General features: G+C 47.9%; 5 protein-coding genes and 1 long non-coding RNA gene across 11 annotated transcripts in view; 4 read left to right on the forward strand and 2 right to left on the reverse strand.

Annotated features, from left to right (window-relative positions):
- ninl (ninein-like) overlaps positions 1-7,819 on the forward strand; it is a 20,082-nt gene extending 12,263 nt beyond the window's left edge. The window contains exons 15-32 of the mRNA XM_062566710.1: positions 40-184; positions 835-897; positions 988-1,112; positions 1,551-1,631; positions 1,717-1,844; positions 1,939-2,076; positions 2,345-3,580; positions 3,948-4,052; positions 4,162-4,231; positions 4,324-4,491; positions 5,176-5,223; positions 5,785-5,898; positions 5,973-6,080; positions 6,207-6,332; positions 6,401-6,487; positions 6,569-6,778; positions 6,877-6,990; positions 7,065-7,819. Coding sequence (XP_062422694.1) covers positions 40-184; positions 835-897; positions 988-1,112; positions 1,551-1,631; positions 1,717-1,844; positions 1,939-2,076; positions 2,345-3,580; positions 3,948-4,052; positions 4,162-4,231; positions 4,324-4,491; positions 5,176-5,223; positions 5,785-5,898; positions 5,973-6,080; positions 6,207-6,332; positions 6,401-6,487; positions 6,569-6,778; positions 6,877-6,990; positions 7,065-7,247 — 3,249 coding nt within the window. The 3' untranslated portion in view covers positions 7,248-7,819. The remainder of the gene's footprint in view (positions 1-39; positions 185-834; positions 898-987; positions 1,113-1,550; positions 1,632-1,716; positions 1,845-1,938; positions 2,077-2,344; positions 3,581-3,947; positions 4,053-4,161; positions 4,232-4,323; positions 4,492-5,175; positions 5,224-5,784; positions 5,899-5,972; positions 6,081-6,206; positions 6,333-6,400; positions 6,488-6,568; positions 6,779-6,876; positions 6,991-7,064) is intronic.
- A 3,363-nt stretch (positions 7,820-11,182) lies between these two features.
- On the reverse strand, positions 11,183-14,280 carry gins1 (GINS complex subunit 1 (Psf1 homolog)). The gene is made up of 7 exons (XM_037465677.2): positions 13,956-14,280; positions 13,702-13,766; positions 13,242-13,340; positions 13,046-13,136; positions 12,229-12,345; positions 11,932-12,006; positions 11,183-11,496 (listed from the first exon to the last, which is right to left on the reverse strand). Exons 1-7 carry the CDS (start codon positions 14,028-14,030, stop codon positions 11,428-11,430), a joined length of 591 nt encoding a protein of 196 aa, XP_037321574.1. The 5' UTR covers positions 14,031-14,280; the 3' UTR covers positions 11,183-11,427.
- Positions 13,128-21,046, forward strand: abhd12 (abhydrolase domain containing 12, lysophospholipase). Of its 5 annotated transcripts, none has more exons than XM_062566474.1 (13): positions 13,128-13,164; positions 15,113-15,263; positions 16,364-16,485; positions 16,619-16,724; positions 16,794-16,913; positions 16,995-17,140; positions 17,282-17,414; positions 18,424-18,461; positions 19,101-19,180; positions 19,361-19,443; positions 20,051-20,129; positions 20,210-20,337; positions 20,803-21,043. In XM_062566474.1, the coding sequence occupies exons 1-13, from the start codon at positions 13,143-13,145 to the stop codon at positions 20,837-20,839; spliced, it is 1,245 nt and encodes a 414-aa protein (XP_062422458.1). In that variant the 5' UTR covers positions 13,128-13,142; the 3' UTR covers positions 20,840-21,043. The 5 variants fall into 5 exon arrangements, with proteins under 5 accessions (XP_062422458.1, XP_062422459.1, XP_037321571.2 ...); XM_062566475.1 differs by lacking the exon at positions 13,128-13,164 and adding an exon at positions 13,902-13,929; XM_037465674.2 differs by lacking the exon at positions 13,128-13,164 and adding an exon at positions 14,333-14,491 and having other exon boundaries at positions 20,803-21,042.
- LOC134135214 (uncharacterized) lies at positions 17,423-18,373 on the forward strand. The gene is made up of 2 exons (XR_009957215.1): positions 17,423-17,863; positions 17,900-18,373. It is a non-coding gene; the product is annotated as an uncharacterized LOC134135214 (long non-coding RNA).
- An 867-nt stretch (positions 21,047-21,913) lies between the features above and the next one.
- On the forward strand, positions 21,914-23,155 carry LOC119214161 (barrier-to-autointegration factor-like). The gene is made up of 3 exons (XM_037465679.2): positions 21,914-22,039; positions 22,625-22,755; positions 22,834-23,155. The coding sequence occupies exons 2-3, from the start codon at positions 22,630-22,632 to the stop codon at positions 22,978-22,980; spliced, it is 273 nt and encodes a 90-aa protein (XP_037321576.1). The 5' UTR covers positions 21,914-22,039; positions 22,625-22,629; the 3' UTR covers positions 22,981-23,155.
- entpd6 (ectonucleoside triphosphate diphosphohydrolase 6) overlaps positions 23,143-25,000 on the reverse strand; it is a 9,318-nt gene continuing 7,460 nt past the window's right edge. For both annotated transcript variants that reach the window (XM_037465676.2, XM_037465675.2), the window contains exons 11-14: positions 24,800-24,940; positions 24,120-24,176; positions 23,903-24,015; positions 23,143-23,709 (exon numbers count right to left, since the gene is read on the reverse strand). In XM_037465676.2, coding sequence (XP_037321573.1) covers positions 23,626-23,709; positions 23,903-24,015; positions 24,120-24,176; positions 24,800-24,940 — 395 coding nt within the window. In that variant the 3' untranslated portion in view covers positions 23,143-23,625. The remainder of the gene's footprint in view (positions 23,710-23,902; positions 24,016-24,119; positions 24,177-24,799; positions 24,941-25,000) is intronic.

The following is a 25,000-nucleotide window of genomic DNA, read 5'->3' on the forward strand; positions in this document are numbered from 1 at the left end:
GACCCTTTTTACAGAAGGTGTTTTGTGTGTTGGGTTCAGGAGCTGCAGGACAGAAACGATGAGCTGAGCTCAGAATTGGAGCTGCTGAAGAGTCAGAGGAGCGACAGGAAGTCCAGACGTTCTGCTGGAGACGACGGAGCGCTGAGCTGGACCCAACAACGAGTCAGCACCGGAACCAACTGTGGTAACTGCACCAGGACCAATAATCATGACTCTGACCACAAGACCAATAGTCTGTAAGAACGTTCCTCTGACAGAAGGTGGAGCCACTTGATCACAATGCTGAGGTGTGTGTGTGTGTGTGTGTGTGTGTGTGTGTGTGTGTGTGTGTGTGTGTGTGTGTGTGTGTGTGTGTTACACATCGGTTGAAAATTAAACGAGTTATTAGTCATTTGGAGTACATGTACCACTAGGTGGGTGAGCGACTGTACCAAGATGGCCGCCACCTAATGACTCCTCCTGTTTGTACCACAGAAGAAGTTTGATGTTTTGAAGTGTGATTGATGATCAGTGTTTTCACTGATCCATTATTAAATGTATAAAAAATAATCTTCACAGTAGAGGAAGTGACACCAACTCAATTAGGTGATCAAACCTGTAAAGTCATACAAACTATTTTTGAGTTGAATGAAGACTGATGAAACTCAGAGACATAAAACAGGAAGTGAGAGCAGGCTGAGCAGGTTGGATGTGTAACGCTCACATACCTACACACACACACACACACACACACACGGCTCTTCCAGCTGGCGACATGGCTCACAGTGAGTCTCTGATTGAATTGTTTACGTTGTTACAACCTTTGTGTCACTGTGTGTTTCTTCTTGTGTTCAGATGAAGTGAAGAGCAGCTCGACTCCTCCGGTGAGGAAGAAACTGCAGCCGACAGATAAAACAGGTGAGAAACATACTCACCTGGTTTGTTGTAGTGACCCTGTCGACCTGAATGAGCTCAGTGACCCCCCCCCCCCCCCCCCGACCCCTCCAGCTCTGTGCTCCCTGCACAGCGTCTCTGGGCCGAGCCTCAGCATCCAGACGGAGCTGGCTGTGGAGCAGCTGAAGACCAAACAGCAGCAGGAGCTGCAGGAGCTGCACGTCCAGCTGGAGACACAGGTAGCATGCTAATATATATATATATATATATATTTTATTTCATGCATTACATTCTTTTGCCTGGGGAGCAGTTGGGGGTCAGGTGTCTTGCTCAGGGACACTTCCACATGGCACATGGGGCAGCCGGGATTCGAACCACCAACCTTGCGGCCCCCAGCGCATCACACTACTCCATCGGCCCAACTAAACTAAATTCACTTCTAACCTCCACCTTTTTGATCCATTCTTCCGAACTCTTCTTGCGTTGGTTTGTTGACAGTGGACCCCCCCCCCCCCCAGCAGGTGCACTTCGCCTGGGGAGCAGTTAGGAGTTGGGTGTCTTGCTCAGGGACAACATGGTGCTCTTACTGGTCAATGTGCAGCAGAGTTAAGCTGCTTCGAATGTATATAATATATACACATCCATAGCTTTACATTTGATGTCTCTGCCCCCCCCAGGTGAACTACTATGAGCGCAGCCTGGAGGTGATGAGGCAGAGCATGGAGGTGGAGCGTAAAGACATCGCTCAGGCCTTCAAGGTCCAGCTCCATGAACGATGTGCTTCTTTATGGATGTGTGGATACGTTGAAGTGCCATGAAGTCCTCTTCTCCTCCCTCCTTCAGATGGAGATCAGCGAGCTGGAGGAGCAGAAGTCTGAGGCGGAGCAACAGGTGAAGCAGCTGAAGGAGACTGTGGACCGACTGCACACTCGGGGTGGAGCAGGAGGGTGGAGCCACGGGGAGGAGCGTCGGTGAGGTTCATCTCCTCGCTGGATGCAGTTGTGACCTGTTGTTTCTTGTTTGTTTTTAAACCTCAGCGTGTTGTTTTTATTATATTTTTCCCAGAATGCAACGGGAGCGGGCGGAGCTGGAGCAGAACTTTGCCAGAGAGATCGGCAACCTGGTCCAGAGCCTGAGCTCTGAGAAGGACCAGATGGAGGCGGAGCTGAAGCTGGAGAAGGACCAGGAAGTGATGGTGGTCAGGTGGGTGGAGCCTGTTGTCCTGTCTGTTAAAATATAAATAACCGTCATGTTCAGACACCAGAACCTTTATTCCCATTTGAAACATTTCAATGTAGATTTGTAGACGTTACCATGACGACACGTCAAAGCTCCTATGAGGTCATAGATCTCAGCAGTCAGTGTGGTGAAGGTCTGATCACTTTCATTGATCGGAGTTCAGCCAAAACAGGAAGTCTCTCAGCTGCGATTATTGATTAACGCTGAGTACCATGTGACCTGCGCTGAGCAGCGGCCAATCAGAGCTGCGGCCGTCTCACATGAAGCTGCAGCGCGCCGAGGGTCGGCGCCGCCTCCTGCACCGGGCGCGCCGCCGGCTCCGGGGCCAGAGAGGATTGTGGGAGAAGCGGTGGTGTGAGCAGAGAGACGCGGAGGAGCAGGTCAGCCAATCAGAGGCCGGCGTGGAGGAGCTCAGAGGGCGGCTGGAGGAGGAGCTTAAAGCTTGCAGCAGGCGCTGTTCTGACCTGGAATCCCGTCTGGAGGAGAGCATCTCCTTCCTGGAGGCTCTTGAGCTCACAAGTCAGCGTCTGGCCTCCGAGAAGAGCTCTGTGCAGGAGGAGCTGCAGCAGGTGAGGAGCAGGGAGGAGCGGCTTCTGCGTCAGGTGACTCTGCTGAAGGAGGAGCTGGGAAACCTCCAGACGGCGTCCAATGGAGTCCTGCAGCACAGGGAGCGTCTCTCCAAAGAGTTCCTCCAGCAGCAGAAGCAGCTCCGAGCCAGAGAGCAAAGGGTGGAGGTCCTGGAGACGGAGCTGGAGAGTCTGGAGGAGGACTCCAGGTTCCAGGCTCAAGGTCTGTCCAAAGCCACTGCTGGGCTAGACTCACTTAAGACGGACCGGGCCAGGCTGATCCAGGACCTGAAGGACCAGGCCATGGCTGTGGACAACCTGCAGCTTCAGCTGGACGGCGTCTTGGAGGACTTGGACAGGAGGAGAAGTGCTGAGGAGGCTCTCCAGGAGGCCCTGAAGCAGGAGCAGACCCTGACCCTGCTGCTCCGGTCCGCTCTGGATGGCGACAAGGAGGAGGTCCATTGTCTTGGCCAGGAGAACGGGAGCTACGCCCGGCTGGTGGACCAGCTGTCCAACCAGATCGTAGAGATGGAGGAGGAGCTCTCCACACTCAGAGACCATCTCAGAGAGCTCAGCGCCCATCTCAACGACACGGCCGACCTGGTCCTGGACCTCCGGAGGCAGCTCAACTCCAAAACCAGCGAGATGGATCTGGTCCGGGTCGAGGTCGCCGACGCCGCAGATCTCTCACGCCGAGCCAATGAGCAGCACCGGAAAGACCTGGATGTGGGCAGACAGCAGGTCCTCCAGCTGCAGAAGAACCTGCTGGAGTCCCAGAACCAGCTGAGGACTGCGGAGCAGGACTTTGCGCGGGAGAAGAAGACCATGATGCAGCAGCTGATGGAGCTGGAGAAGCTGGCCCTGGACCTGGAGGAGGTGATGGACCTGGCCGGTCCACACAGGTTTGTGGAGCATGAGATCGAGAACATGGACCTGCTGATGACTAACTACTGGAATGACTAACTGCATCCGTCACGTGACCATGAAGTCGCTTTAACGCTTCAGCTCATCGTAGAACAATGTTCGTCTTTCTTCTGCTTCAAATGCGTCTCGTTTCGAGCAGAAGAACTTCTGCATTTAGAACTTTCTGAAATGATGTCAATTTGTTAGAAAACATTCATTAACGAAATCAGCACAGAAATCATGTTTTGTGTAGTTTAACAAACTAGTGATCATCAAAAAAAGCTGAAATAAGTTATCACAATTAAATTGTGTGATTTAAAAATATATGGAGGGGGGTCCTGGTCCTCACTCGCTGTGTGCGTCCAGGTCCCAGCTGGAGGAGGTGCGGGCGGAGAACGGCGCCCTGGAGCGGCGGCTCGGCGTCCTGCAGCAGGAGGTCAGCGAGCTGGAGGACGCCGTCGCCAAGAGGACGTGAGAGAACTTCCTGTTTATGGTTCAAACCGAGCCCATGAAGCCCCCCCCTCGCTGACCAGGGGTCAACGTGTATGTTTAGAAATGCTCATGATGCTTCTCCTGCCAGGAGGAAACTGGACGAGATGGAAAGGGAACACGTGAGGAGCAGAGAAGAAGAGGAGAGGCTGCACAAAGAGGTGAGAGGAGAATCGGTCCCTCCCTCGACCTCTGACCTCTGAGGGGTTTATTGCCCCCCCCCCCTCTGCTCACGTTCTCTGTGCGCCTGCAGAACTCCAGGTACCGAGAGGAGCTGCTGGACCTGAGCGCCAGGAACCTGCAGCTCAGCGCCGACAACGGCGAGCTGAGCGCCCGTCTCCGTGGCGACCAGGAGTTGCTCCAGATGCTGCGGGAGCGCCTGGCGACGGTCTCCAAGGAACAGGGGGAGGAGGTTGCCATGGCGAGTCACTTTGTTTCCTGTAGGGTGATGATTCAAGAAGGTCGAACCACTAGACCCTGAACCACTAGACACTGAACCATTAGACCCTGAACCACTAGACCCTGAACCACTAGACCCTGAACCACTAGACACTGAACCATTAGACCCTGAACCATTAGACCCTGAACCACTAGACCCTGAACCACTAGACACTGAACCATTAGACCCTGAACCACTAGACCCTGAACCACTAGACCCTGAACCACTAGACACTGAACCATTAGACCCTGAACCATTAGACCCTGAACCATTAGACCCTGAACCACTAGACCCTGAACCACTAGACCCTGAACCACTAGACCCTGAACCATTAGACCCTGAACCACTAGACCCTGAACCATTAGACCCTGAACCACTAGACCCTGAACCACTAGACCCTGAACCACTAGACCCTGAACCACTAGACCCTGAACCACTAGACCCTGAACCAGAACCAGACCCCTGATCCCTGCTCTGTGTTGACGCGGTTTTGTGATCGTTATTAACAATTAAACGTCGTCTTTGATCATCTGATGATTCTCAAGAAATGTTTCCATAAAATAATTACAAACAGTTTTATTATTTTTTCTCTCACAAAATAATGAAAAAGCACCAATCAGAGTTTCAGAATCTATGGAATACTAACGAGACCCTTCGATGCTTCAGGAGGCCGTCAGGACGCAGGAGAGACCACCAGGCTGCTCCCAAGACCAGGTCTGTGTCCTTCAGACCCCGTCTGCTCCTCCCTGACCTCCTTCAGACCCCGTCTGCTCCTCTCTGACCTCCTTCAGACCCCGTCTGCTCCTCCCTGACCTCCTTCAGACCCCGTCTGCTCCTCCCTGACCTCCTTCAGACCCCGTCTGCTCCTCCCTGACCTCCTTCAGACCCCGTCTGCTCCTCCCTGACCTCCTTCAGACCCCGTCTGCTCCTCCCTGACCTCCTTCAGACCCCGTCTGCTCCTCCCTGACCTCCTTCAGACCCTGTCTGCTCCTCTCTGACCTCCTTCAGACCCCGTCTGCTCCTCTCTGACCTCCTTCAGACCCCGTCTGCTCCTCTCTGACCTCCTTCAGACCCCGTCTGCTCCTCTCTGACCTCCTTCAGACCCCGTCTGCTCCTCTCTGACCTCCTTCAGACCCCGTCTGCTCCTCTCTGACCTCCTTCAGACCCTGTCTGCTCCTCTCTGACCTCCTTCAGACCCCTTTGCTTGTTTGCTTTGTTGTGAGATGCGGTCCAAACCTCTGACTTCATTGTGTTACGTTTGTGTGCACGTGTCAGCTGACCCGTCTGTCGGCGCTGGAGGCGGAGCTTAGCGCCGTGACCCTGGAGCTGCAGCGGTTGGAGGAGGACAAAGACAAACTGCTGAGAGAAGCTGACGAGCGGAACAACAAGGTTTCCACCGTCGCCTCGGACGACCACCAACAACCGGCTGGCTTTTCTCACCTTTGACCTTTGTCCTCCGTCAGGTGGAGGCGCTGCAGCGGGCGCTGTTCTCGGCGGAGGCAGAGGGTGAGCGGCTTCGCTCTCATTTCCACGCCGTCGGTCAGGAGAAGCTGGACCAGCAGCAGAGGAAGGTGTGACAACAAACGCCTCCTCTTATGGCTTCTTTATGATTTGCGTATACGTTGCATCCTTCAGGAGGTCCACACATGGACGACCTCCTCATGGAGCACAACGAGTCACAGCTTCCCGTCTGTCAGGTGGAGGAGCTGGAGAGCAGCGTCGGGAAGCTGATGAGGGTGGAGGAGGAGCTCCGTCAGGGTCTGCAGGAGCAGCAGGAGGAGATCGACAAACTGCGAGTCCAGAACCAGGAGCTCCAGCACGAGGTACCAGGGCAGCCCGGCACGCTGTGCTAGTCTAACTGATCCCAGATCAATGACTCTGTGTCTCTCAGCTGGCAGCTCTGCAGCACCGGAGTCAAGAGGTCCAGAACCAGGAGCAGCAGAACCTGAAGACCGAGCTGATGGAGGCTCAGGACCAGGTCTGGACCGCATCAGGGAGGAGGACTCGATGGCGCCCGCTGGGATCAGCGCTTTGTGACATGTGACCTTCCTTTGCACAGGCGCGGCGGGCTGATGCTGCGCTGCAGAAGGACCAGGTGCAGCACCTGAGGAGGCTGCAGGAGATGCAGCAGCAGGCCGCAGATGGACTCAGGGTGCAGGAGGAGCGGCTGCAGGCCCGACTGGAGGAGGAGCAGGGGAGGAGTCGGCAGCTGGAGGAGACCCTGAGGCTTCGGGCCCAGCAGAGCAGCTCTCACATCAGCATGAAGCAGGTAGAAGCTCAGAGGTCAAAGGTCACTGAAGTGAGCCTCTGCTGGCTAGCCGTTAGCTCTGCTGCTAATGTGTGTGTGTGTGTGTGTGCTGCATTCAGGACCAGTACGAAAAGGCGGTGCAGGTCCTGCGGAGGAGGACCGAGGAGCTGGAGACCACCCTGAAGGCGGTCCGGCTGGTCCTGCAGGAGAAGGTCCAGCAGCTGAAGGAGCAGGTGAGTGCTGGCTCCCCCGTCACATGACCACTGGCCCCTCCCCTCGGTCACCTGACTCATCATCTGGTCCTCAGCTGGCGAAGAACAGGAAGTCTGGCGCGCTGCTGAAGGATCTGCACGCAGAGAACTGCGAGCTGATGAAGGCCCTGCAGGTCACGGAGCAGCGGCAGAAACACGCAGAGAAGAAGAACTTCCTGCTGGAGGACCGGGTCCACGCTCTGAACAGCCTGCTGAGGGAGGTCGTCGCCGCCGTCTGAGAGGAAGGCCGTGCAGCTCCTCCTCCTCCTCCTCCTCGAGGGTCCCACATGGAGGTCTATTGATGGATGAAGTCACTGTGGTCTTCAACACGACATCAGAGGAAATCAATCGCGATAAGATCAATAACTCTAAAGTTTTTATATTTCAAATGGCTCAATAAACGCCAGGGTGAACATTTTAAAGTTTAATTATAAAGGAACAATCTGTCACATTATGTCCTGACGTTATTGAAGCCTTCTTTGTTTGAGCAACCTTCAAGTTAAAAGCAATGTTTACAAGATGTAAAGTCTCACATGTAGATGAATGAGGTGTTTGTGGGCGTGGCCTTTTCCCCATGAGTCACACCTGTGTTCATCATGCAGGTGGATGTTTGAATTCTTCTCCCAAAGGAAGCATTGAACCCGTCAGACCAATGAGATGAATGTACACAGCGCATTCTGTGTAACCATGCAGTACCTGAACGCACCAGTTACATTCAACACGTCACATGTCCAGTTGTTCAGAGATTATTTTATTAAATACTTTTATAATCCAACATGTCTTCATCTTTGAACACAACAGAAGGACTCACTTCCTGTCAGACAAACATCCACAGGATATCATCTCAGGTACACGTCGTACTTCATAATGTACTACATCTCAGGTACACGTTGTACTTCATAATGTACTACATCTCAGGTACACGTCGTACTTCATAATGTACTACATCTGAGGTACACGTCGTACTTCATAATGTACTACATCTCAGAGGTACACGTCGTACTTCATAATGTACTACATTTCAGGTACACGTCGTACTTCATAATGTACTACATCTCAGGTACACGTCGTACTTCATAATGTACTACATCTCAGAGGTACACGTCGTACTTCATAATGTACTACATCTCAGAGGTACACGTCGTACTTCATAATGTACTACATCTCAGGTACACGTCGTACTTCATAATGTACTACATCTCAGGTACACGTCGTACTTCATAATGTACTACATTTCAGGTACACGTCGTACTTCATAATGTACTACATCTCAGAGGTACACGTCGTACTTCATAATGTACTACATCTCAGAGGTACACGTCGTACTTCATAATGTACTACATCTCAGGTACACGTCGTACTTCATAATGTACTACATCTCAGGTACACGTTGTACTTCATAATGTACTACATCTCAGGTACACGTCGTACTTCATAATGTACTACATCTGAGGTACACGTCGTACTTCATAATGTACTACATCTCAGGTACACGTCGTACTTCATAATGTACTACATCTGAGGTACACGTCGTACTTCATAATGTACTACATCTCAGAGGTACACGTCGTACTTCATAATGTACTACATCTCAGAGGTACACGTCGTACTTCATAATGTACTACATCTCAGGTACACGTCGTACTTCATAATGTACTACATCTCAGGTACACGTCGTACTTCATAATGTACTACATCTCAGGTACACGTCGTACTTCATAATGTACTACATCTCAGGTACACGTCGTACTTCATAATGTACTACATCTGAGGTACACGTCGTACTTCATAATGTACTACATCTCAGAGGTACACGTCGTACTTCATAATGTACTACATCTCAGGTACACGTCGTACTTCATAATGTACTACATCTCAGGTACACGTCGTACTTCATAATGTACTACATCTCAGGTACACGTCGTACTTCATAATGTACTACATCTGAGGTACACGTCGTACTTCATAATGTACTACATCTCAGAGGTACACGTCGTACTTCATAATGTACTACATCTCAGGTACACGTCGTACTTCATAATGTACTACATCTCAGGTACACGTCGTACTTCATAATGTACTACATCTCAGGTACACGTCGTACTTCATAATGTACTACATCTCAGGTACACGTCGTACTTCATAATGTACTACATCTGAGGTACACGTCGTACTTCATAATGTACTACATCTCAGAGGTACACGTCGTACTTCATAATGTACTACATCTCAGGTACACGTCGTACTTCATAATGTACTACATCTGAGGTACACGTCGTACTTCATAATGTACTACATCTGAGGTACACGTCGTACTTCATAATGTACTACATCTCAGGTACACGTCGTACTTCATAATGTACTACATCTCAGAGGTACACGTCGTACTTCATAATGTACTACATCTCAGAGGTACACGTCGTACTTCATAATGTACTACATCTCAGGTACACGTCGTACTTCATAATGTACTACATCTCAGGTACACGTCGTACTTCATAATGTACTACATTTCAGGTACACGTCGTACTTCATAATGTACTACATCTGAGGTACACGTCGTACTTCATAATGTACTACATCTCAGGTACACGTCGTACTTCATAATGTACTACATCTCAGAGGTACACGTCGTACTTCATAATGTACTACATCTCAGGTACACGTTGTACTTCATAATGTACTACATCTCAGGTACACGTCGTACTTCATAATGTACTACATCTGAGGTACACGTCGTACTTCATAATGTACTACATCTCAGGTACACGTCGTACTTCATAATGTACTACATCTGAGGTACACGTCGTACTTCATAATGTACTACATCTCAGAGGTACACGTTGTACTTCATAATGTACTACATCTCAGAGGTACACGTCGTACTTCATAATGTACTACATCTCAGGTACACGTCGTACTTCATAATGTACTACATCTCAGGTACACGTCGTACTTCATAATGTACTACATCTGAGGTACACGTCGTACTTCATAATGTACTACATCTCAGAGGTACACGTCGTACTTCATAATGTACTACATCTCAGGTACACGTCGTACTTCATAATGTACTACATCTCAGGTACACGTCGTACTTCATAATGTACTACATCTCAGGTACACGTCGTACTTCATAATGTACTACATCTGAGGTACACGTCGTACTTCATAATGTACTACATCTGAGGTACACGTCGTACTTCATAATGTACTACATCTCAGGTACACGTCGTACTTCATAATGTACTACATCTGAGGTACACGTCGTACTTCATAATGTACTACATCTCAGAGGTACACGTCGTACTTCATAATGTACTACATCTCAGAGGTACACGTCGTACTTCATAATGTACTACATCTCAGGTACACGTCGTACTTCATAATGTACTACATCTCAGGTACACGTCGTACTTCATAATGTACTACATTTCAGGTACACGTCGTACTTCATAATGTACTACATCTGAGGTACACGTCGTACTTCATAATGTACTACATCTCAGGTACACGTCGTACTTCATAATGTACTACATCTCAGAGGTACACGTCGTACTTCATAATGTACTACATCTCAGGTACACGTCGTACTTCATAATGTACTACATCTCAGGTACACGTCGTACTTCATAATGTACTACATCTGAGGTACACGTCGTACTTCATAATGTACTACATCTGAGGTACACGTCGTACTTCATAATGTACTACATCTCAGAGGTACACGTCGTACTTCATAATGTACTACATCTGAGGTACACGTCGTACTTCATAATGTACTACATCTGAGGTACACGTCGTACTTCATAATGTACTACATCTCAGAGGTACACGTCGTACTTCATAATGTACTACATCTCAAAGGTACACGTCGTACTTCATAATGTACTACATCTCAGGTACACGTTGTACTTCATAATGTACTACATCTCCGAGGTACATGTCGTACTTCATAATGTACTACATCTCAGAGGTACACGTTGTACTTCATAATGTACTACATCTCAGGTACACGTCGTACTTCATAATGTACTACATCTCAGGTACACGTCGTACTTCATAATGTACTACATCTCAGGTACACGTCGTACTTCATAATGTACTACATCTTGGAGGAAGACCCGCTTTTTAAAAGTAAAAAAAAAGTCAAATGTAATGAATGTATTATAAAAATTATAATCTAATTAAAATGAATCATACATTTTGCATAAAGAGTACTAGTGTGTACCTTAGCTACTATACAACAGAATTTCTGAGCTGTAGTATTACTTCTTAGTACTTCTTCAGGTACCAGACTGAATGGAGACAAAACACTTTATTTAAATGCGAGAAGGAAAGTATCCATGTTGTGTTCAGGGGACGTCGTGAATCAGGACATGAGAGCTCTGGATGTCCTTGACCAATAGAAACCCTCCATCAGGACATCACATGCTCCAGGACGCCCTGACGAATCAGCTGCTCACATTTCCATCGCGGCAGGAAGTGCTGCGGAGAGACGGACGGAGGTGAAGGGGACAACTTCCTGTGTGACGCGTTCACTGTCATCACGTCAATTAGAACCGCCACAATAAATCATAACCATGACTTATACCTTCATTCAGATTATTATTATTTAATGAGGATATGATTTTTATATCCTGTATTATCTTTTCTAGACAATATAACGTCTCATCTGAGATCAGATGTAAGTTAAATAATTGGTACTATGGCTGCAGTACTGTGACGAGTACACTGTGGGATATAATGACTATGAACAGTGGCGCATGGAGTGATGTGCTGGGAGCCGTAAGGTTGGCGGTTTGAATCCTGGCTGCCCCATGTGACATGTCCAAGTGACACCTGACCCCCGATTGCTCCCCAGGTAAAATGTAAGCTGGTTATAATGAAATGTAAGTTAAAAGTGAAATGAATGTAATGAACCTGGCTGTTCTTCTTGAGCAGGATGACGGTTCCATCGTCGATCTCAAACTCTCCGTGGTCCTTCAGACACCTCACCTGGAAAACACCTGATGATGTCACACGTATACACCAGAGCGGCAACAATTTCCTATTTCAAGTATTAAATAAATAATATGGATATTTTTCACATGAAAAAACTATTTACAAATAAATAATGACAAAATGTTGTTTTTGACATTTAATATTAAAACGTGCATATATATATAAGACGAGTGCGTTCCTACATTTCCCATCATGCAACTGAACAGGATGTCTCACCTCGATGTAGAGGCTCTTTGGAGGCTTCATGTCCTGAGTGATGTCCAGACCTTCGCCCCCCCCGAGGGACCGCATGAAGGAGGCCAGCGACTTTTTGTACTGACTGAACCACTGCACCTGCTCGGCAGGGGGAGGGGCTTAACTCATGAAACTGACTACATCATCATCACACGTTACTAGGAAACCACTTCTTAGCAAATAACAGCATCAAAACAAGGAGCATCATCAGGGATCAATGTCACTTTGCTCAACTCTCCATCATTGTGGTCCATGGTGGTCTCCTGCAGGTGGATGTTGACATGGAAGTAGCCTAGCAGCTAGCGTAGCCTAGCAGCTAGCGTAGCACACCGGAAGGAAACCAAGCTGCATTCAAATATTATATTGCGTTAATCTCGACAGCAATAATCTGATAGTTTAACGTGTTTGACAGCCCCACTAACTGTACATTTGGTTTAGAGTATAACGTAACTTTACTACGTTTAGTCGTGTTCTAGGAGGCAGCATCACGCTGACGGAGAGCGCGTGTGGGGCGACTTGTCCGTTAATGTGCGGAACAAAGAGGACCTTCTCTACCTGCATTTTTATTCCTGGGGGTTCTTAGGCTTTCACTGACAAACGCCGCAGGTTGCTAAGCAACGGGGGCAGTGGAGGCCGCTTTACCTCCACGTCCTCCTCAGGACGAAGCGTCCTAGTTCAGGGTTCAGCCTATACGGCCTTTGACCCGCCCACATAGAAGGCCGGGTCCTCCTGAGGATGCACCACCGAATGAGACCCAGCTACACAACAGCTGCTGAACAGGAAGTGATGTCACACTCACCTCCTCTGCACACATGTGGAAGCGGACGTTAGCAGGCAGAACGCTTCCGTACTCCCACCGCAGAGCGCGAATCCTCAGGAGCCGGTCGTAGCTTCACATGGTGCACAGGAGACAGACAGGTGAGTTACAGGTAGGTGTGTGTGTGTGTGTGTGTGTGTGTTACAGGTGTGTGTGTGTGTGTGTGTGTGTGAGTTACAGGTAGGCGGTGACACAGCGTTGGTTCCTCAACAAACAGCAGTGACGTAGTTTGATGGAGGAGATGAGGTCGGATCGACCTTCAGCTTTTGCCTCGTTACTGAAACAGACGTTATTATTATTAAAAATGTTCATATTATTACTAATATTATAGTCCTGATTATCTGTAATGATAATCGTTAATATTACTATAATCACTATATTTTAATCAAATCACTTATTTTTCTATGCTGCCCACCAATACATGAATAGAAAAAGGTTAAATTAAGATGAAATATGACGACATTCTTCTTTAGAATAATGAGAAATAAAGAACAAGCAGCTTAAACACGATTCCTTTCTTATACAAACTTTAAAACATTTTAAATGATCTGAACGATTTAACGAACATCTGCATATTAGTATGTTTTAAACTGTTGGAGGAGAATGTGACGTCAACAGTGTCCTATGACGTGACTCACACGTCACTCTGGTTCTGGTCGTACAGAGCTTCCATCTCCTGCAGAACCTGCCGCAGTCCGTCCTCCTGGAAAACCACAGCCAGACAAATCGGCCCGTTTAACGGGTGTCTCCTCGGTGACGTACACGTACCGGCGGGTACCAGAGGCTTGACTTCCATCAGCATTTATTCAACACATTTCTACGCTGTTTGTTGATTTTGGATCAAAACATTCAAATGTTACTGAACGGTACGGACGGTACCGGAGTCACTCACGTTAAAAGCGGGCAGCTGTCCGTCGCTCATTCGGTGGAGCTCCCGGATCAACTCGATGGCTTTCTCACAGAACATCCCGGTACCGTGGAACACGAACAGCGCGCGCGGAAAGTCAAAGCCTGACGGAACCGGAACCGGAACCGGACCAGCAGCGCGACTCTCGCCGCGGTTTCGCGGGAAAAATCGCAGCGTGTTATGATCACGTGCTTAAAAGAAGTTTCGCTCCGGAAGCCGCGTTGGGACAAAATGCTCGTTTGCGCTTTGTAAACTCGCAGTTTATCGCGATATTGATCCCACATTTTACTTCCGGTTAATAAAACTAAAAACTAAACCCGCCTGACAGGCTTTCATCGCCACCATCGAACCACCGGAGAACAAGCCGAGTCCTCCGGACCGAGCGCGCGCTGTTGTGGAAATAGAAAAGAAGTGGGACGTTGTAGTCTTCCACAGTCGCTTCCTGTTTATGCAGATAGCTTTGATGCTAACTAGCTTTTTAAGATGCTGAGTTCAAGTGGAGGACAAGACGCTCTGACATTGTAAATATGTGTTTCTGCTGACGTCACGCAAGTTGTTACGTCTGTGTTTAACAACCGAAGTCAAATTAGTTTAACGGTATCAAGAGAACACAAGATGTGTTCAGGTTCCTTAAGAATAAAAGTATATCTATTTACAAATGTGGCCTTTTCGTGATTATCTACATTTACTTCTTTGTATTTCCTCTCAGAGGTAGTACCTGTACTATGTCTGATGTACATGTAGTATAAAGAACCTTTAAATAATTATTATAACTTATTGGTTGTATTTAATCGTTTCTGTTCTTTATTTTTTTTTAATCCCCCCAAAAAATCTTAGTTTACTTTTCGACTTCTCTTTACTTTACGAAGTGCACCTGAAGGCACCACGCGCTACTTCCGTTCTCCTCGTTTGTTTTGGTAGTCGATTCTCTGACGCCTCACAGTGGCCGCGGACGCAGCAGCTGGCCCACGTGTTCATGTATCTGTTCTCTGATTGGCTGAGCGCCGATCAGCTGCTCGTGTGGGTGTCCGTGACCGCTCTGAGCTCGAGCTGTTGGGAGCCGCGGCGGGGACTCAGGCTCCGTGTCCCGGTCCTCCCGGTCAGTCCTCCGGTTAACGGTTCTCCCGTTGTTCCCGTGCCAGTGATGCGGAAGCGGAATAACTCTGAGGACAGCGGCACTCTGCTGGAAGGCAACCCGGACCTGAAGCAGCGTCCCGGGGGGGCAGCGGAACCCGCAGCGGCCAAGTCGCAGGGCCCGGGAGGGGAGCGCAGCATGGGGAAACCCTTCAGCAGGTAAGACCCGGACAGGTGTGTTCCCTATGAACCGGAACAACCACTACGAACGCGTCACGTGGACACAGCACATTAAAAGAACAAGACAACCTCTTATCTAATTGTACTACTAACATATTCAATACAAATGTACATTTAACGAACAGGTGAATAATTAACCAGTTAGCTGCTAAGCTAACCCACTTCATACTTAGAACATCCAGAGAATATAATATTATATATACACTGTGTGTGTGTGTGTGTGTGTGTGTATACATCATGTAGAGTGTGTGTTTGCTGACCTCCTTTCCTGTCAGGTTCATTCTTCCTCTTTGATCTAATCCTCATTAGAGCTTAAACTCAAGTTTGACCCGACCAACCAGCCCGGCCTGCTGCAGACCTATGTGTGCTTATACATATCTACACACTGTGTGTGTGTGTGCATACATACACTATTGCAGTACTAGTAGTAGTGAACAAGTGCTTTACAGACAGTTGACAGGAAGTGAGAACAACTTGTGAGAACAAACACAATTTTCAGCATCAGACAGGAAGTGATGTCATAGTGAAAGAGGAAGTTTGCTTTCTGTTTGACTCCATCAGCGTCTCACTCTGCAGCTTTAAGGCATGAAAACATTCAGAGTTTTCACCTAAACGTTTACAGGAGGGGCGTTAGTCCAGATAACGTTACTCCTTGACATGAACAGATGAACATATGAACACATGAACACATGAACATATTCATAACGTGAACAATACAAGCATTGATAAGAGTCCTAGTATTTGTAAAGTACGATGTAAAGCAGTCTGCTGGTTCCTCCTCCTCACTGCGCTGACCTCTGTGTGACCTTCAGGATCAGCTGGTGATACTGTGTGTGTGTGTGTGTGTGTGTGTGTGTGTGTGTGTGTGTGTGTGTGTGTGACTGTAATAGCAGTAATACTCGTGGTGTTCTGAGTTCACTTGTAACGTAAGACGCTTAAAGGAATCTTTACTTCACTGAATAATAGAAGAGATCCTGGATCCATGAGTCACATCAGCTTGGTGACGGACCAGTGGAGCAGCTTCAGTATCACCAGTAGGACCAGTAACACCTCACCTGTCTGTCCTCCCCTGTCCCCAGGTTGGGTGCGGGGGGGAAGATGAAGAGGATGATCTTGTGGCTGCTGGTCGTCTACGTCTCGATTCCCTTCATCGTCAAACTGTGTCCTTCAATCCAGGCCAAACTCGTCTTCCTCAACTTCGGTAAGTGGTTGAGCTGAAGGTAGGAAGGAAGGAAGGTAGGACGGTAGGACAGAAGGAATGAATACAGGTAGAGAGGGAGGGGGGGGCACTGGGTAAAAATGAATCTCTCTGCTCACCACCTGTCTGTCTCCAGTGAGGATGCCGTTCTTCCTCGACCTGAAGAGACCTCTGGACCAAGGACTGAACCACACACACAACTTCTACCTGGAGCCAGAGGCAGGCCAGAAGATCGGAGTCTGGTAACACACACACACACACACACACACACACACACACAGACACACAGAGACACCATGTGTGTGTTTCAGGCACACAGTTCCTGCTCAGATGTGGAAAGAAGCTCAGGGGAAACGAGGCGACTGGTACGACTCCACCTTTAGCTCCACCCACACTGTCATCCTCTATCTCCATGGAAACGCAGGAACCAGGTGACCTCAACTCAAACTTTCTGACCTCTGATCTCCTGTATGGAGGTTTGTTTGACCTTTGACCTGTCTGTGTTTGTACAGAGGAGGAGACCACAGAGTCCAGCTCTACAAGGTAAGTCACACTCACCTGTCACTCACCCGCCTCCCACCTGTCACTCACCTGCTCTCTGTCTTCATTCAGGTCCTCAGTTCATTAGGTTTCCATGTCGTCACCTTTGACTACAGAGGTGAGACATCGGATTCTTCTTCACGTGGTTTATAAACAAAGCTGCTGTGATGCGTCAGTGGACCCTGTCTGTCTCTCTGTCTCCTGTCTGTCTCTCTGTCTCCTGTCTGTCTCTCTGTCTCCTGTCTGTCCCTGTCCACAGGGTGGGGGGATTCCGATGGCTCCCCATCAGAGGGAGGGATGACAGCAGACGCCCTCTTTGTCTACGATTGGCTGAAACGGCGCCTGGACGTCAAGACGCCGGTTTATATCTGGGGACACTCTCTGGGGACGGGGTAAGACACATAGGTACACACACAGGTACACACATAGATGTACACACAGGTACACACACAGGTACACACATAGATGCACACAGGTACACACATAGGTACACACACAGGTACACACATAGATACACACAGGCACACACACACAGGTACACACATAGGTACACACACAGGTACACACAGGTACACACACACAGGTACACACACAGGTACACACATAGGTACACACACAGGTACACACATAGGTACACACACAGGTACACACATAGGTACACACATAGGTACACACACAGGTACACACAGGTACACACACAGGTACACACACACAGGTATACACACACAGGTACACACACAGGTACACACATAGGTACACACACACAGGTACACACATAGGTACACACACAGGTACACACATAGATACACACACAGGTACACACACACAGGTACACACATAGGTACACACACAGGTACACACATAGATACACACACAGGTACACACATAGGTACACACACACAGGTACACACATAGGTACACACACAGGTACACACATAGATACACACACAGGTACACACATAGGTACACACACACAAAGGTACACACAGGTACACACACACAGGTACACACACATGTACACACAGAGGTACACACACACAGGTACACACATAGATACACACACAGGTACACACACAAGTACACACATACTGTAGATACACACACACAGGTACACACACAGGTACACACATAGATACACACACACAGGTGCACACATAGATACACACACACAGGTACACACACAGGTACACACATAGATGTACACACAGGTACACACACACAGGTACACATAGATACACACACAGGTACACACACAGGTACACACATAGATGTACACACAGGTACACACATAGATACACACACAGGTACACACACAGGTACACACATAGATGTACACACAGGTACACACATAGATACACACAGAGGTTTTATTATTTTATGTCATAATGTTTTGTCTTTCAGAGTTGCCACTAACCTGGTCAGGGGGCTCAGTGACAGAGGTGACACACACACACAAACACACACACACACACACTCTGTAGCATCAATAAGTCGGATCAGCTGATGTTTGCGTTATTATCTGATCATTATTCCCCTACATTACGTCCTCGTTAACGTGCAGGTTGATGTGATTCAGTTTGCCACAGACCCAACGTCAATGTGCTGATGGGGGGGAGGAAGGAAGGAAGGAAGGAAGGAAGGAAGGATGGATGGATGGATGGATGGATGGATGGATGGATGGATGGAAGGAAGGGGGTGTTCAATATTAATTTGTACAGCAGATCTTTACTGGAGTAAATACAAAACGCTTCGTACTGAAACACACATGAATACATAGAACTATAGTTTATTTAAAAGATCTAATGGGTCTAAAGGTCTCAGCAGATGGTCCATTCATGGAGACATTTGTTTGCTCCTGGAGAGAGAACTTCCTGCTGATCTCTCGTCGCGCTCAAAGGTGTTGTTCTTTTTGACAGTGAGGGGCGGAGCCAGTCACCATGGTGGATCGCTAGATGGACGTGTGTGTGTGTGTGTGTGTGTGTGTGTGTGTGCCACAGATTAGTCTGTGGTGGAAACACTGATGGTTAATTTATGCGCGATGACATCACTGCTCCTAACAGTCATCACTTGATTGACAGGAAGTCCTCCTCATGCTGTGATCCTCGAGTCTCCTTTCACCAACATCAGAGAGGAGGCCAAGAGCCACCCCTTCTCCAAGGTAACACACACACACACACACACGTTATTTAGTTTAGTTTTTTTGTAGGTTTAAATTTATTCTCCCATGTTCATTCCAATCATTCTATTGGTTGAATATATTGAGCAGTTTTCCCAGCAGGCCACAACTCCGTTGAGGTCATGATTCAGATATGATGTCACGTCACATGGTGTGTTCCAGGTGTACAGATACCTGCCGGGCTTTGATTGGTTCTTCCTGGACGCCATCACAGCCAACGACATCCGCTTCGCCAGCGATGAGAAGTACGACCTTTGACCCCAACGACTTCAGACGCTTGAGATAGAAAGTGATTGACAGACGTCATGACATCGTTTGTTATGAATAAAAACATTAGAAACTAAACTTAGTCAACGTTCCAGGAGAATTAAAGAACGTCATCTAGTGGAATAACATCTTTAGTGCAATTTGTACAAAACATTTTCAAATCTAATTTGTTATAAAATGGCTAATTTTAGAAAATGTATAACTATTAATATAAAAAATGAATTATTCTAATAGAACTAGATGGATTGTTTGAGTAATTTATTCATAGATATTACAAAAAATCCTTTAAAGATCCTTCTTTTTCAGGAGAAAGAAAGTAGACCTTGTTAAACATAAGAAAAATGTTTATTTCATATCAGTAAAATACATCACATCACATGTCATTTAGCTGACGCTTTTATACAAAGCGACTTACAGTGCATTTCCACATAGAGATACAAATACAATACGTTTTTATTGCTAAATATGTAAATTTTATGGAATTATAATGTGCGTTTATCTATTATAAAGCTAACATTAGAAAGCATTGCTACATCCCGCAGCTATAATGTCCCACTGTCCCTGAACGTGTCCCCTCCCCCTCAGTGTGATGCACATCTCGTGTCCCGTGCTGATCCTACACGCCGAGGACGACCCTGTGGTCCCCTTCCACCTCGGAACAAAGGTTCAGGACACAAAGCCTAAGAATAATAATAATAATAATGACTCCAATCTTTCATCTAAAGGCGCTCTGTCCTCCTGCAGCTCTACGAGGCCGCGTCCCGGTCCCAGAAGCTCCGAGGACACAAGGTCCAGATGGTCCCCTTCCCCTCGGCGCTGGGCTACAAGCACAAGTTCATCTACAGGAGCCCGGAGCTGCCGAACATCCTCAGGTACTGAGTTAGGAGGAGTCCTCAAGCCTGTGTGACGTCCCCTTAAAGTCTGTGTGACGTCCCCTTAAAGCCTGTGTGACGTCCCCTTAAAGTCTGTGTGACGTCCCCTTAAAGCCTGTGTGACGCCCCCTTAAAGTCTGTGTGACGTCCCCTTAAAGCCTGAGTGACACCCCCTTAAACCCTGTGTGACGCCCCCTTAAAGCCTGTGTGACGCCCCCTGTGACGTCCCCTTAAAGCCTGTGTGACGTCCCCTTAAAGCCTGTGTGACGCCCCCTTAAAGCCTGTGTGACGCCCCCTTAAAGCCTGTGTGACGTCCCCTTAAAGCTCTAACTCATCCTTATCAGACCTGTGCCTGGTTGGAACTTCCTGCTTTGCCCTTTGACCTTTGACCTTTGACTCCTCCAGGATGAGACGACGAGCAGTAAGAAAAACGCTGTTTTCACCTTTGTGTTTTTGTCGTTTCAGAGATTTTTTTGGCCCCGCCTCCCGACAGGTGCACTAGTCCTGAAAACATGACACACGTTTTACAATTGGACTGAAATATGGACTCATCCTCATTCCTCAACTTCTTCACTTTCATTCAGGATTTAGTTTAGTTTATTTTGAACTGAAAATCTCTGGACTCTCTTCCGCATCTGGTTGGTTCTTGTTACTATTTCCTGTTATGACTTGAATTATGAATTAAATATTTCTAGTTTTAAGTAACTTTTGTTTGTCTCTGTCTGTTTTTTTTTTGTGTGGAAGAACAAATAAACAACGGCATCATGAGCGACGTATTTAATAAAATCAAACCAAGAAACGACTCAGGTCACAGGAATCAGAATCTGAAGCCATTTATCGCCACATATGTGACACAAAGGAATCAAAATATACGAGCAAGAATGAACAATATGAACAAATAAGTAGGTTAAAACACGTATGTGTGAATGCTGAGAGGGAATTTGGGTCGCTGGGGGACTCGACTGCTGACTGTGTGTCTTTGTCCTTATAATAAGGATCCTTTGTGTATCCTTATGGTTTAAATGGACTTCTTGTAAGTTTCTTTGGATAAAAACATCAGCTAAATGTAATTAAATATAAAGTCAAGGGAAATAAATGAAGAGAAATGAAACTGAAGCATGCAGAGAAAAATGAAAACGAATGACACAGATTGCTATTTTTATTGATCATTGGAGTCAAAACCAGGAGAAATGATGTCACTCGCTGGACTCAAACCCACAACCTTTTGTTTGCTGAAGGCTTCCTAACCACGTGACAACAAACATGGAGGTGAAGAGGACGGAGTCCAAACGAAATGCTTCATTGCAAAGGAAATTTGTGTGCAGATTTTTTCATTTAATATAATTTGTCGTTATTTGACTTCAGTAAGAACATCTCTCCTTCCTCATCTTTGGACCCACCGCTGCTTGTTTAACCGGAAGTAACGTGGAGCTCGCGTCACGTGGTTTCCAGGGAGACGACGACACTATGAAGATAATTCAATAAGTGATGAAGAGAAATAAAGAATTTCAGCTCGCATCTCTCCCATCAGCCAGGGGACGGCGGAGGGACTCTGCGTCATGACGTCAGCGTCGCGGCGTCAGTGGGCTCGTTTCCGGGTTTCCAAAATAAAACAACGTCTCCAATAAGGAAAACGGTAACGCTTAGCTTTGGGTTGAGTTCTGGGCTCCTCGTCGACGTTCCGCGGTTTCCTGGGTCTCAGGTGAGTTGACCCGCTTTAGGTGAGCCTCACGTGACGCTGTTTGGTGTTTAAACCCGTTTGTCTGTGGGAAGCAGCACGTGGACCCGGTCCACCTCCAGCAGGTCAAAACCCTTCAGAACCGGGTCGTGTGCGGGAGATCAGCAGGGCCCTCAATGTGGTCTACCTGGTCCACCTGGAGACTCCAGCTGCCGACACTTATTCTTACTTCAGAGGAGAAACATTACTACAAAATAAAAGCCCCATTCAGTCCGAAAGCCGATCACATGACATGTCGTTTAGCTGATGCTTTCATCCAAACTTTCAGACTTTCAATAAGTGCATTTCAACCATAGAGATACAATCTCAGTAGAATCAGATTCCACTGTATGTCCGACATATGATGGCAAACGTTTCCTGAAGAACAAGAAACAACAAAGTCCCATTTTCATCAAACCCTGTTATAGATAAGAACCATAAGTACAGTCTAAGTGCTACAGTTAGTGCTTTAGTCGAGGTAGAACCTGAAGAGGTGTGTGATATTTGGTCCTGGTGCTAATTCTGTTCCTAATGCTAGTTCTGGTTCTGGTCCCGTGTCCTGTGGTTCAGCGGTGATGTCGACCTCCACTCAGAAGCACCGGGACTTTGTGGGCGAGCCGATGGGAGACAAACCGGTGACGAGCCTGTCGGGGATCGGAGGGATTCTGGGAGAGAAGCTGAAGCACCAAGGCTTCGACAAGGTGGGACCAGTGCAGACCTCAGGACCCCCAGGCACTGATTCACGTATGTTTCTTAGCGTGTCCCCCTGTGCCCCCCAGGCCTACGTGGTCCTGGGTCAGTTCCTGCTTCTAAAGAAGGACCCTGAGATGTTCACCGAGTGGCTGAGGGACGCCAGTGGGGCCAACGCCCGTCAGGCCGGACTCTGCACTCAGTGTCTGAGGGAGTGGTGTGACGCCTTCCTCTGAGACCCCGCCTCCTCACGACAGGCCCCGCCCCATCACACCAGACCCCGCCTCCTCACACCAGAGCCCGCCTCTTACTGTTCTTCTCCAACCCTGTCTGGTTTACAGGTGACTCTCCAGCTGGATTCACAGGTGTTCACATGAATAAAAGGAGGAAGCCTGGGAAACATTAAACCACCTTCACCTTCTCAGTATTTATTTTGCCTCACTGGGGATCTTCTGTTTGGCTTAAAGTCCACAGCTGAGAACCAATCAGTCTTTGTCTCAGAAACATTCACTGTCTGTTTATTGCAGCTTTTTGTGAAAAACAAGTAAAACCAGGAAGTGCATCATTGTAGAAAACAATCAAACGCGCTGTCGATACCAACAGAACAATTGTCCTTGTGATGTCATAGCTGTGATGTCATAGCTTCACTGCTCTACAAGGCTTTAACAACAAAACCCTTTATACCCTTTTTATATTTATAAAGTTTCAAACCTTCATGACAACAAATAAAATGTGCTGTATTAAAGCAGCAGATGAACTGGAGTAGTAGTAGTAGTAGTAGTAGTAGTAGGAAGTACTACAGTACGAGTGATGCTTTGGGGGATACTTGAGGTCAGGTGGAGACGTTCAGGAAGTCATTGAGGTTTTTCACAATAAAAGCTTCAGTGTCTCTTCAGGGACTCGATGTAATGAAAAGTTGCTCCCAGAGCCCAACTGGTTTCCACCTGGTTGATGGTCCTCGCCAGCTGCAACACACACACACACACACACACACACACACACACACACACACACACACACACACACACACACACACACACACACACACACACACACACACACACACACACACACACACACGCACGCTGATTGAACACTCTGGTCCAGAGAAGAAGAGAAATTGACGATATTATTTAAAGAGTCCGTGGGGTTGGTCACCTTGAAGCGTTTGTTGGGGGGGAAGCCGAGCTCCTGCAGCAGGACTGAAATGTAGACCAGGTCCAGGCAGAGGAACGGACTCTGCAGGGCACTGACGGGGGGACTGCTGCACACTGAGACGACACAGACCAGTTATAGACCACTATAAGTCAGGGACCCTCTGAGGGCCCAGTGGAGCTGCAGTTCTCTCTCTCACAGCATGATGGCGACGTCTCACCTCGTTTGGCTGCGTCCATGTAGTCGACCACTCGAATGGTTCCTCCCGTCTCCTCCCCTGCAACAACAGGACAGCTCAGTGAGGACCTGGTCCTCCTTGTGTCTACTACACGTCCTGGTCTCCTACCTGCTCCTAGTACCAGGTTCTGGACTTCTGGTCTACTGCCTGCCCATCATGTTTAACAACTTCTGTGTTTGTTACTGGGATTACGCAATCTTCCTGTCTGCTCAGGCCACCTGTAGCGTACCGGGCGGTTCTTGTTATTGTTCTTGTTGATGGTGATGTTTGACCAACATGGATTCAGGCTATGCAGCATGAAGGACCAACCGTTAGCATTAAAACGGGGAGCGCTGTCTGCAGCAGACCACTACGTTTTAGGGATCTTTAGGGCCTTTCTCCAGGAACCATCTCCCCCCTGAAGGAACAAGGAGCCTGTGTTTGAGACCTCGACCACAATTATGCGACGCCTTTATTTTATTTATTTTTTGTGACTGAGTCTTGCAACGTCGGCAAACGTAACTGTAGATAAATCTGAAGACTCAGAGTCTCGGATCGATTTTCTCCTGATGTGTTGACGCTTGACAGGAAGTCCACTTCCACGTTGATTACGCATTTCCAGTTATTGTGAAAAAGGTCTATGGATGTTGTCATGGTTAGCGTGGTTAGCGTGGTTATTGTACCAATGAGCCCAAGGTCCACGGCCCGGTCGTAGTAGTAGGAGAAGGCGTAGAAGTCCACGTCCGCTGCCTCGGACACAGGCACCACCTTCCTGTAGAGAACCTTCTCCACTTTGGTCCGACACGCCTCGTAGACCGGCTCTCCTGAAACACACACACATGGTTCCTACAGGCCCCCGCTGCATGAAGGGAGCCACGTGGACC

Source organism: Pungitius pungitius, chromosome 13 (genome assembly GCF_949316345.1).
Source record: "Pungitius pungitius chromosome 13, fPunPun2.1, whole genome shotgun sequence".
Lineage (NCBI taxonomy): Eukaryota > Metazoa > Chordata > Actinopteri > Perciformes > Gasterosteidae > Pungitius > Pungitius pungitius.

Excerpts from the sequence above, each read along its gene's own strand:
- gins1 (XM_037465677.2), bottom strand. The coding sequence starts at position 14,030 with ATGTTCTGTGAGAAAGCCATCGAGTTGATCCGGGAGCTCCACCGAATG. Across the intron at positions 13,137-13,241 it reads CGCTGTGTCACCGCCTACCT|CTACGACCGGCTCCTGAGGA; the intron begins GTAACTCACACA and ends CACCATGTGAAG. Across the intron at positions 12,346-13,045 it reads TCCACATGTGTGCAGAGGAG|GTGCAGTGGTTCAGTCAGTA; the intron begins GTGAGTGTGACA and ends CCTGCCGAGCAG.
- abhd12 (XM_037465672.2), top strand. The coding sequence starts at position 14,947 with ATGTATCTGTTCTCTGATTGGCTGAGCGCCGATCAGCTGCTCGTGTGG. Across the intron at positions 17,141-17,281 it reads CGTCACCTTTGACTACAGAG|GGTGGGGGGATTCCGATGGC; the intron begins GTGAGACATCGG and ends CCCTGTCCACAG. Across the intron at positions 19,181-19,360 it reads AGAGCCACCCCTTCTCCAAG|GTGTACAGATACCTGCCGGG; the intron begins GTAACACACACA and ends GGTGTGTTCCAG.
- LOC119214161 (XM_037465679.2), top strand. The coding sequence starts at position 22,630 with ATGTCGACCTCCACTCAGAAGCACCGGGACTTTGTGGGCGAGCCGATG. Across the intron at positions 22,756-22,833 it reads AGCACCAAGGCTTCGACAAG|GCCTACGTGGTCCTGGGTCA; the intron begins GTGGGACCAGTG and ends TGTGCCCCCCAG.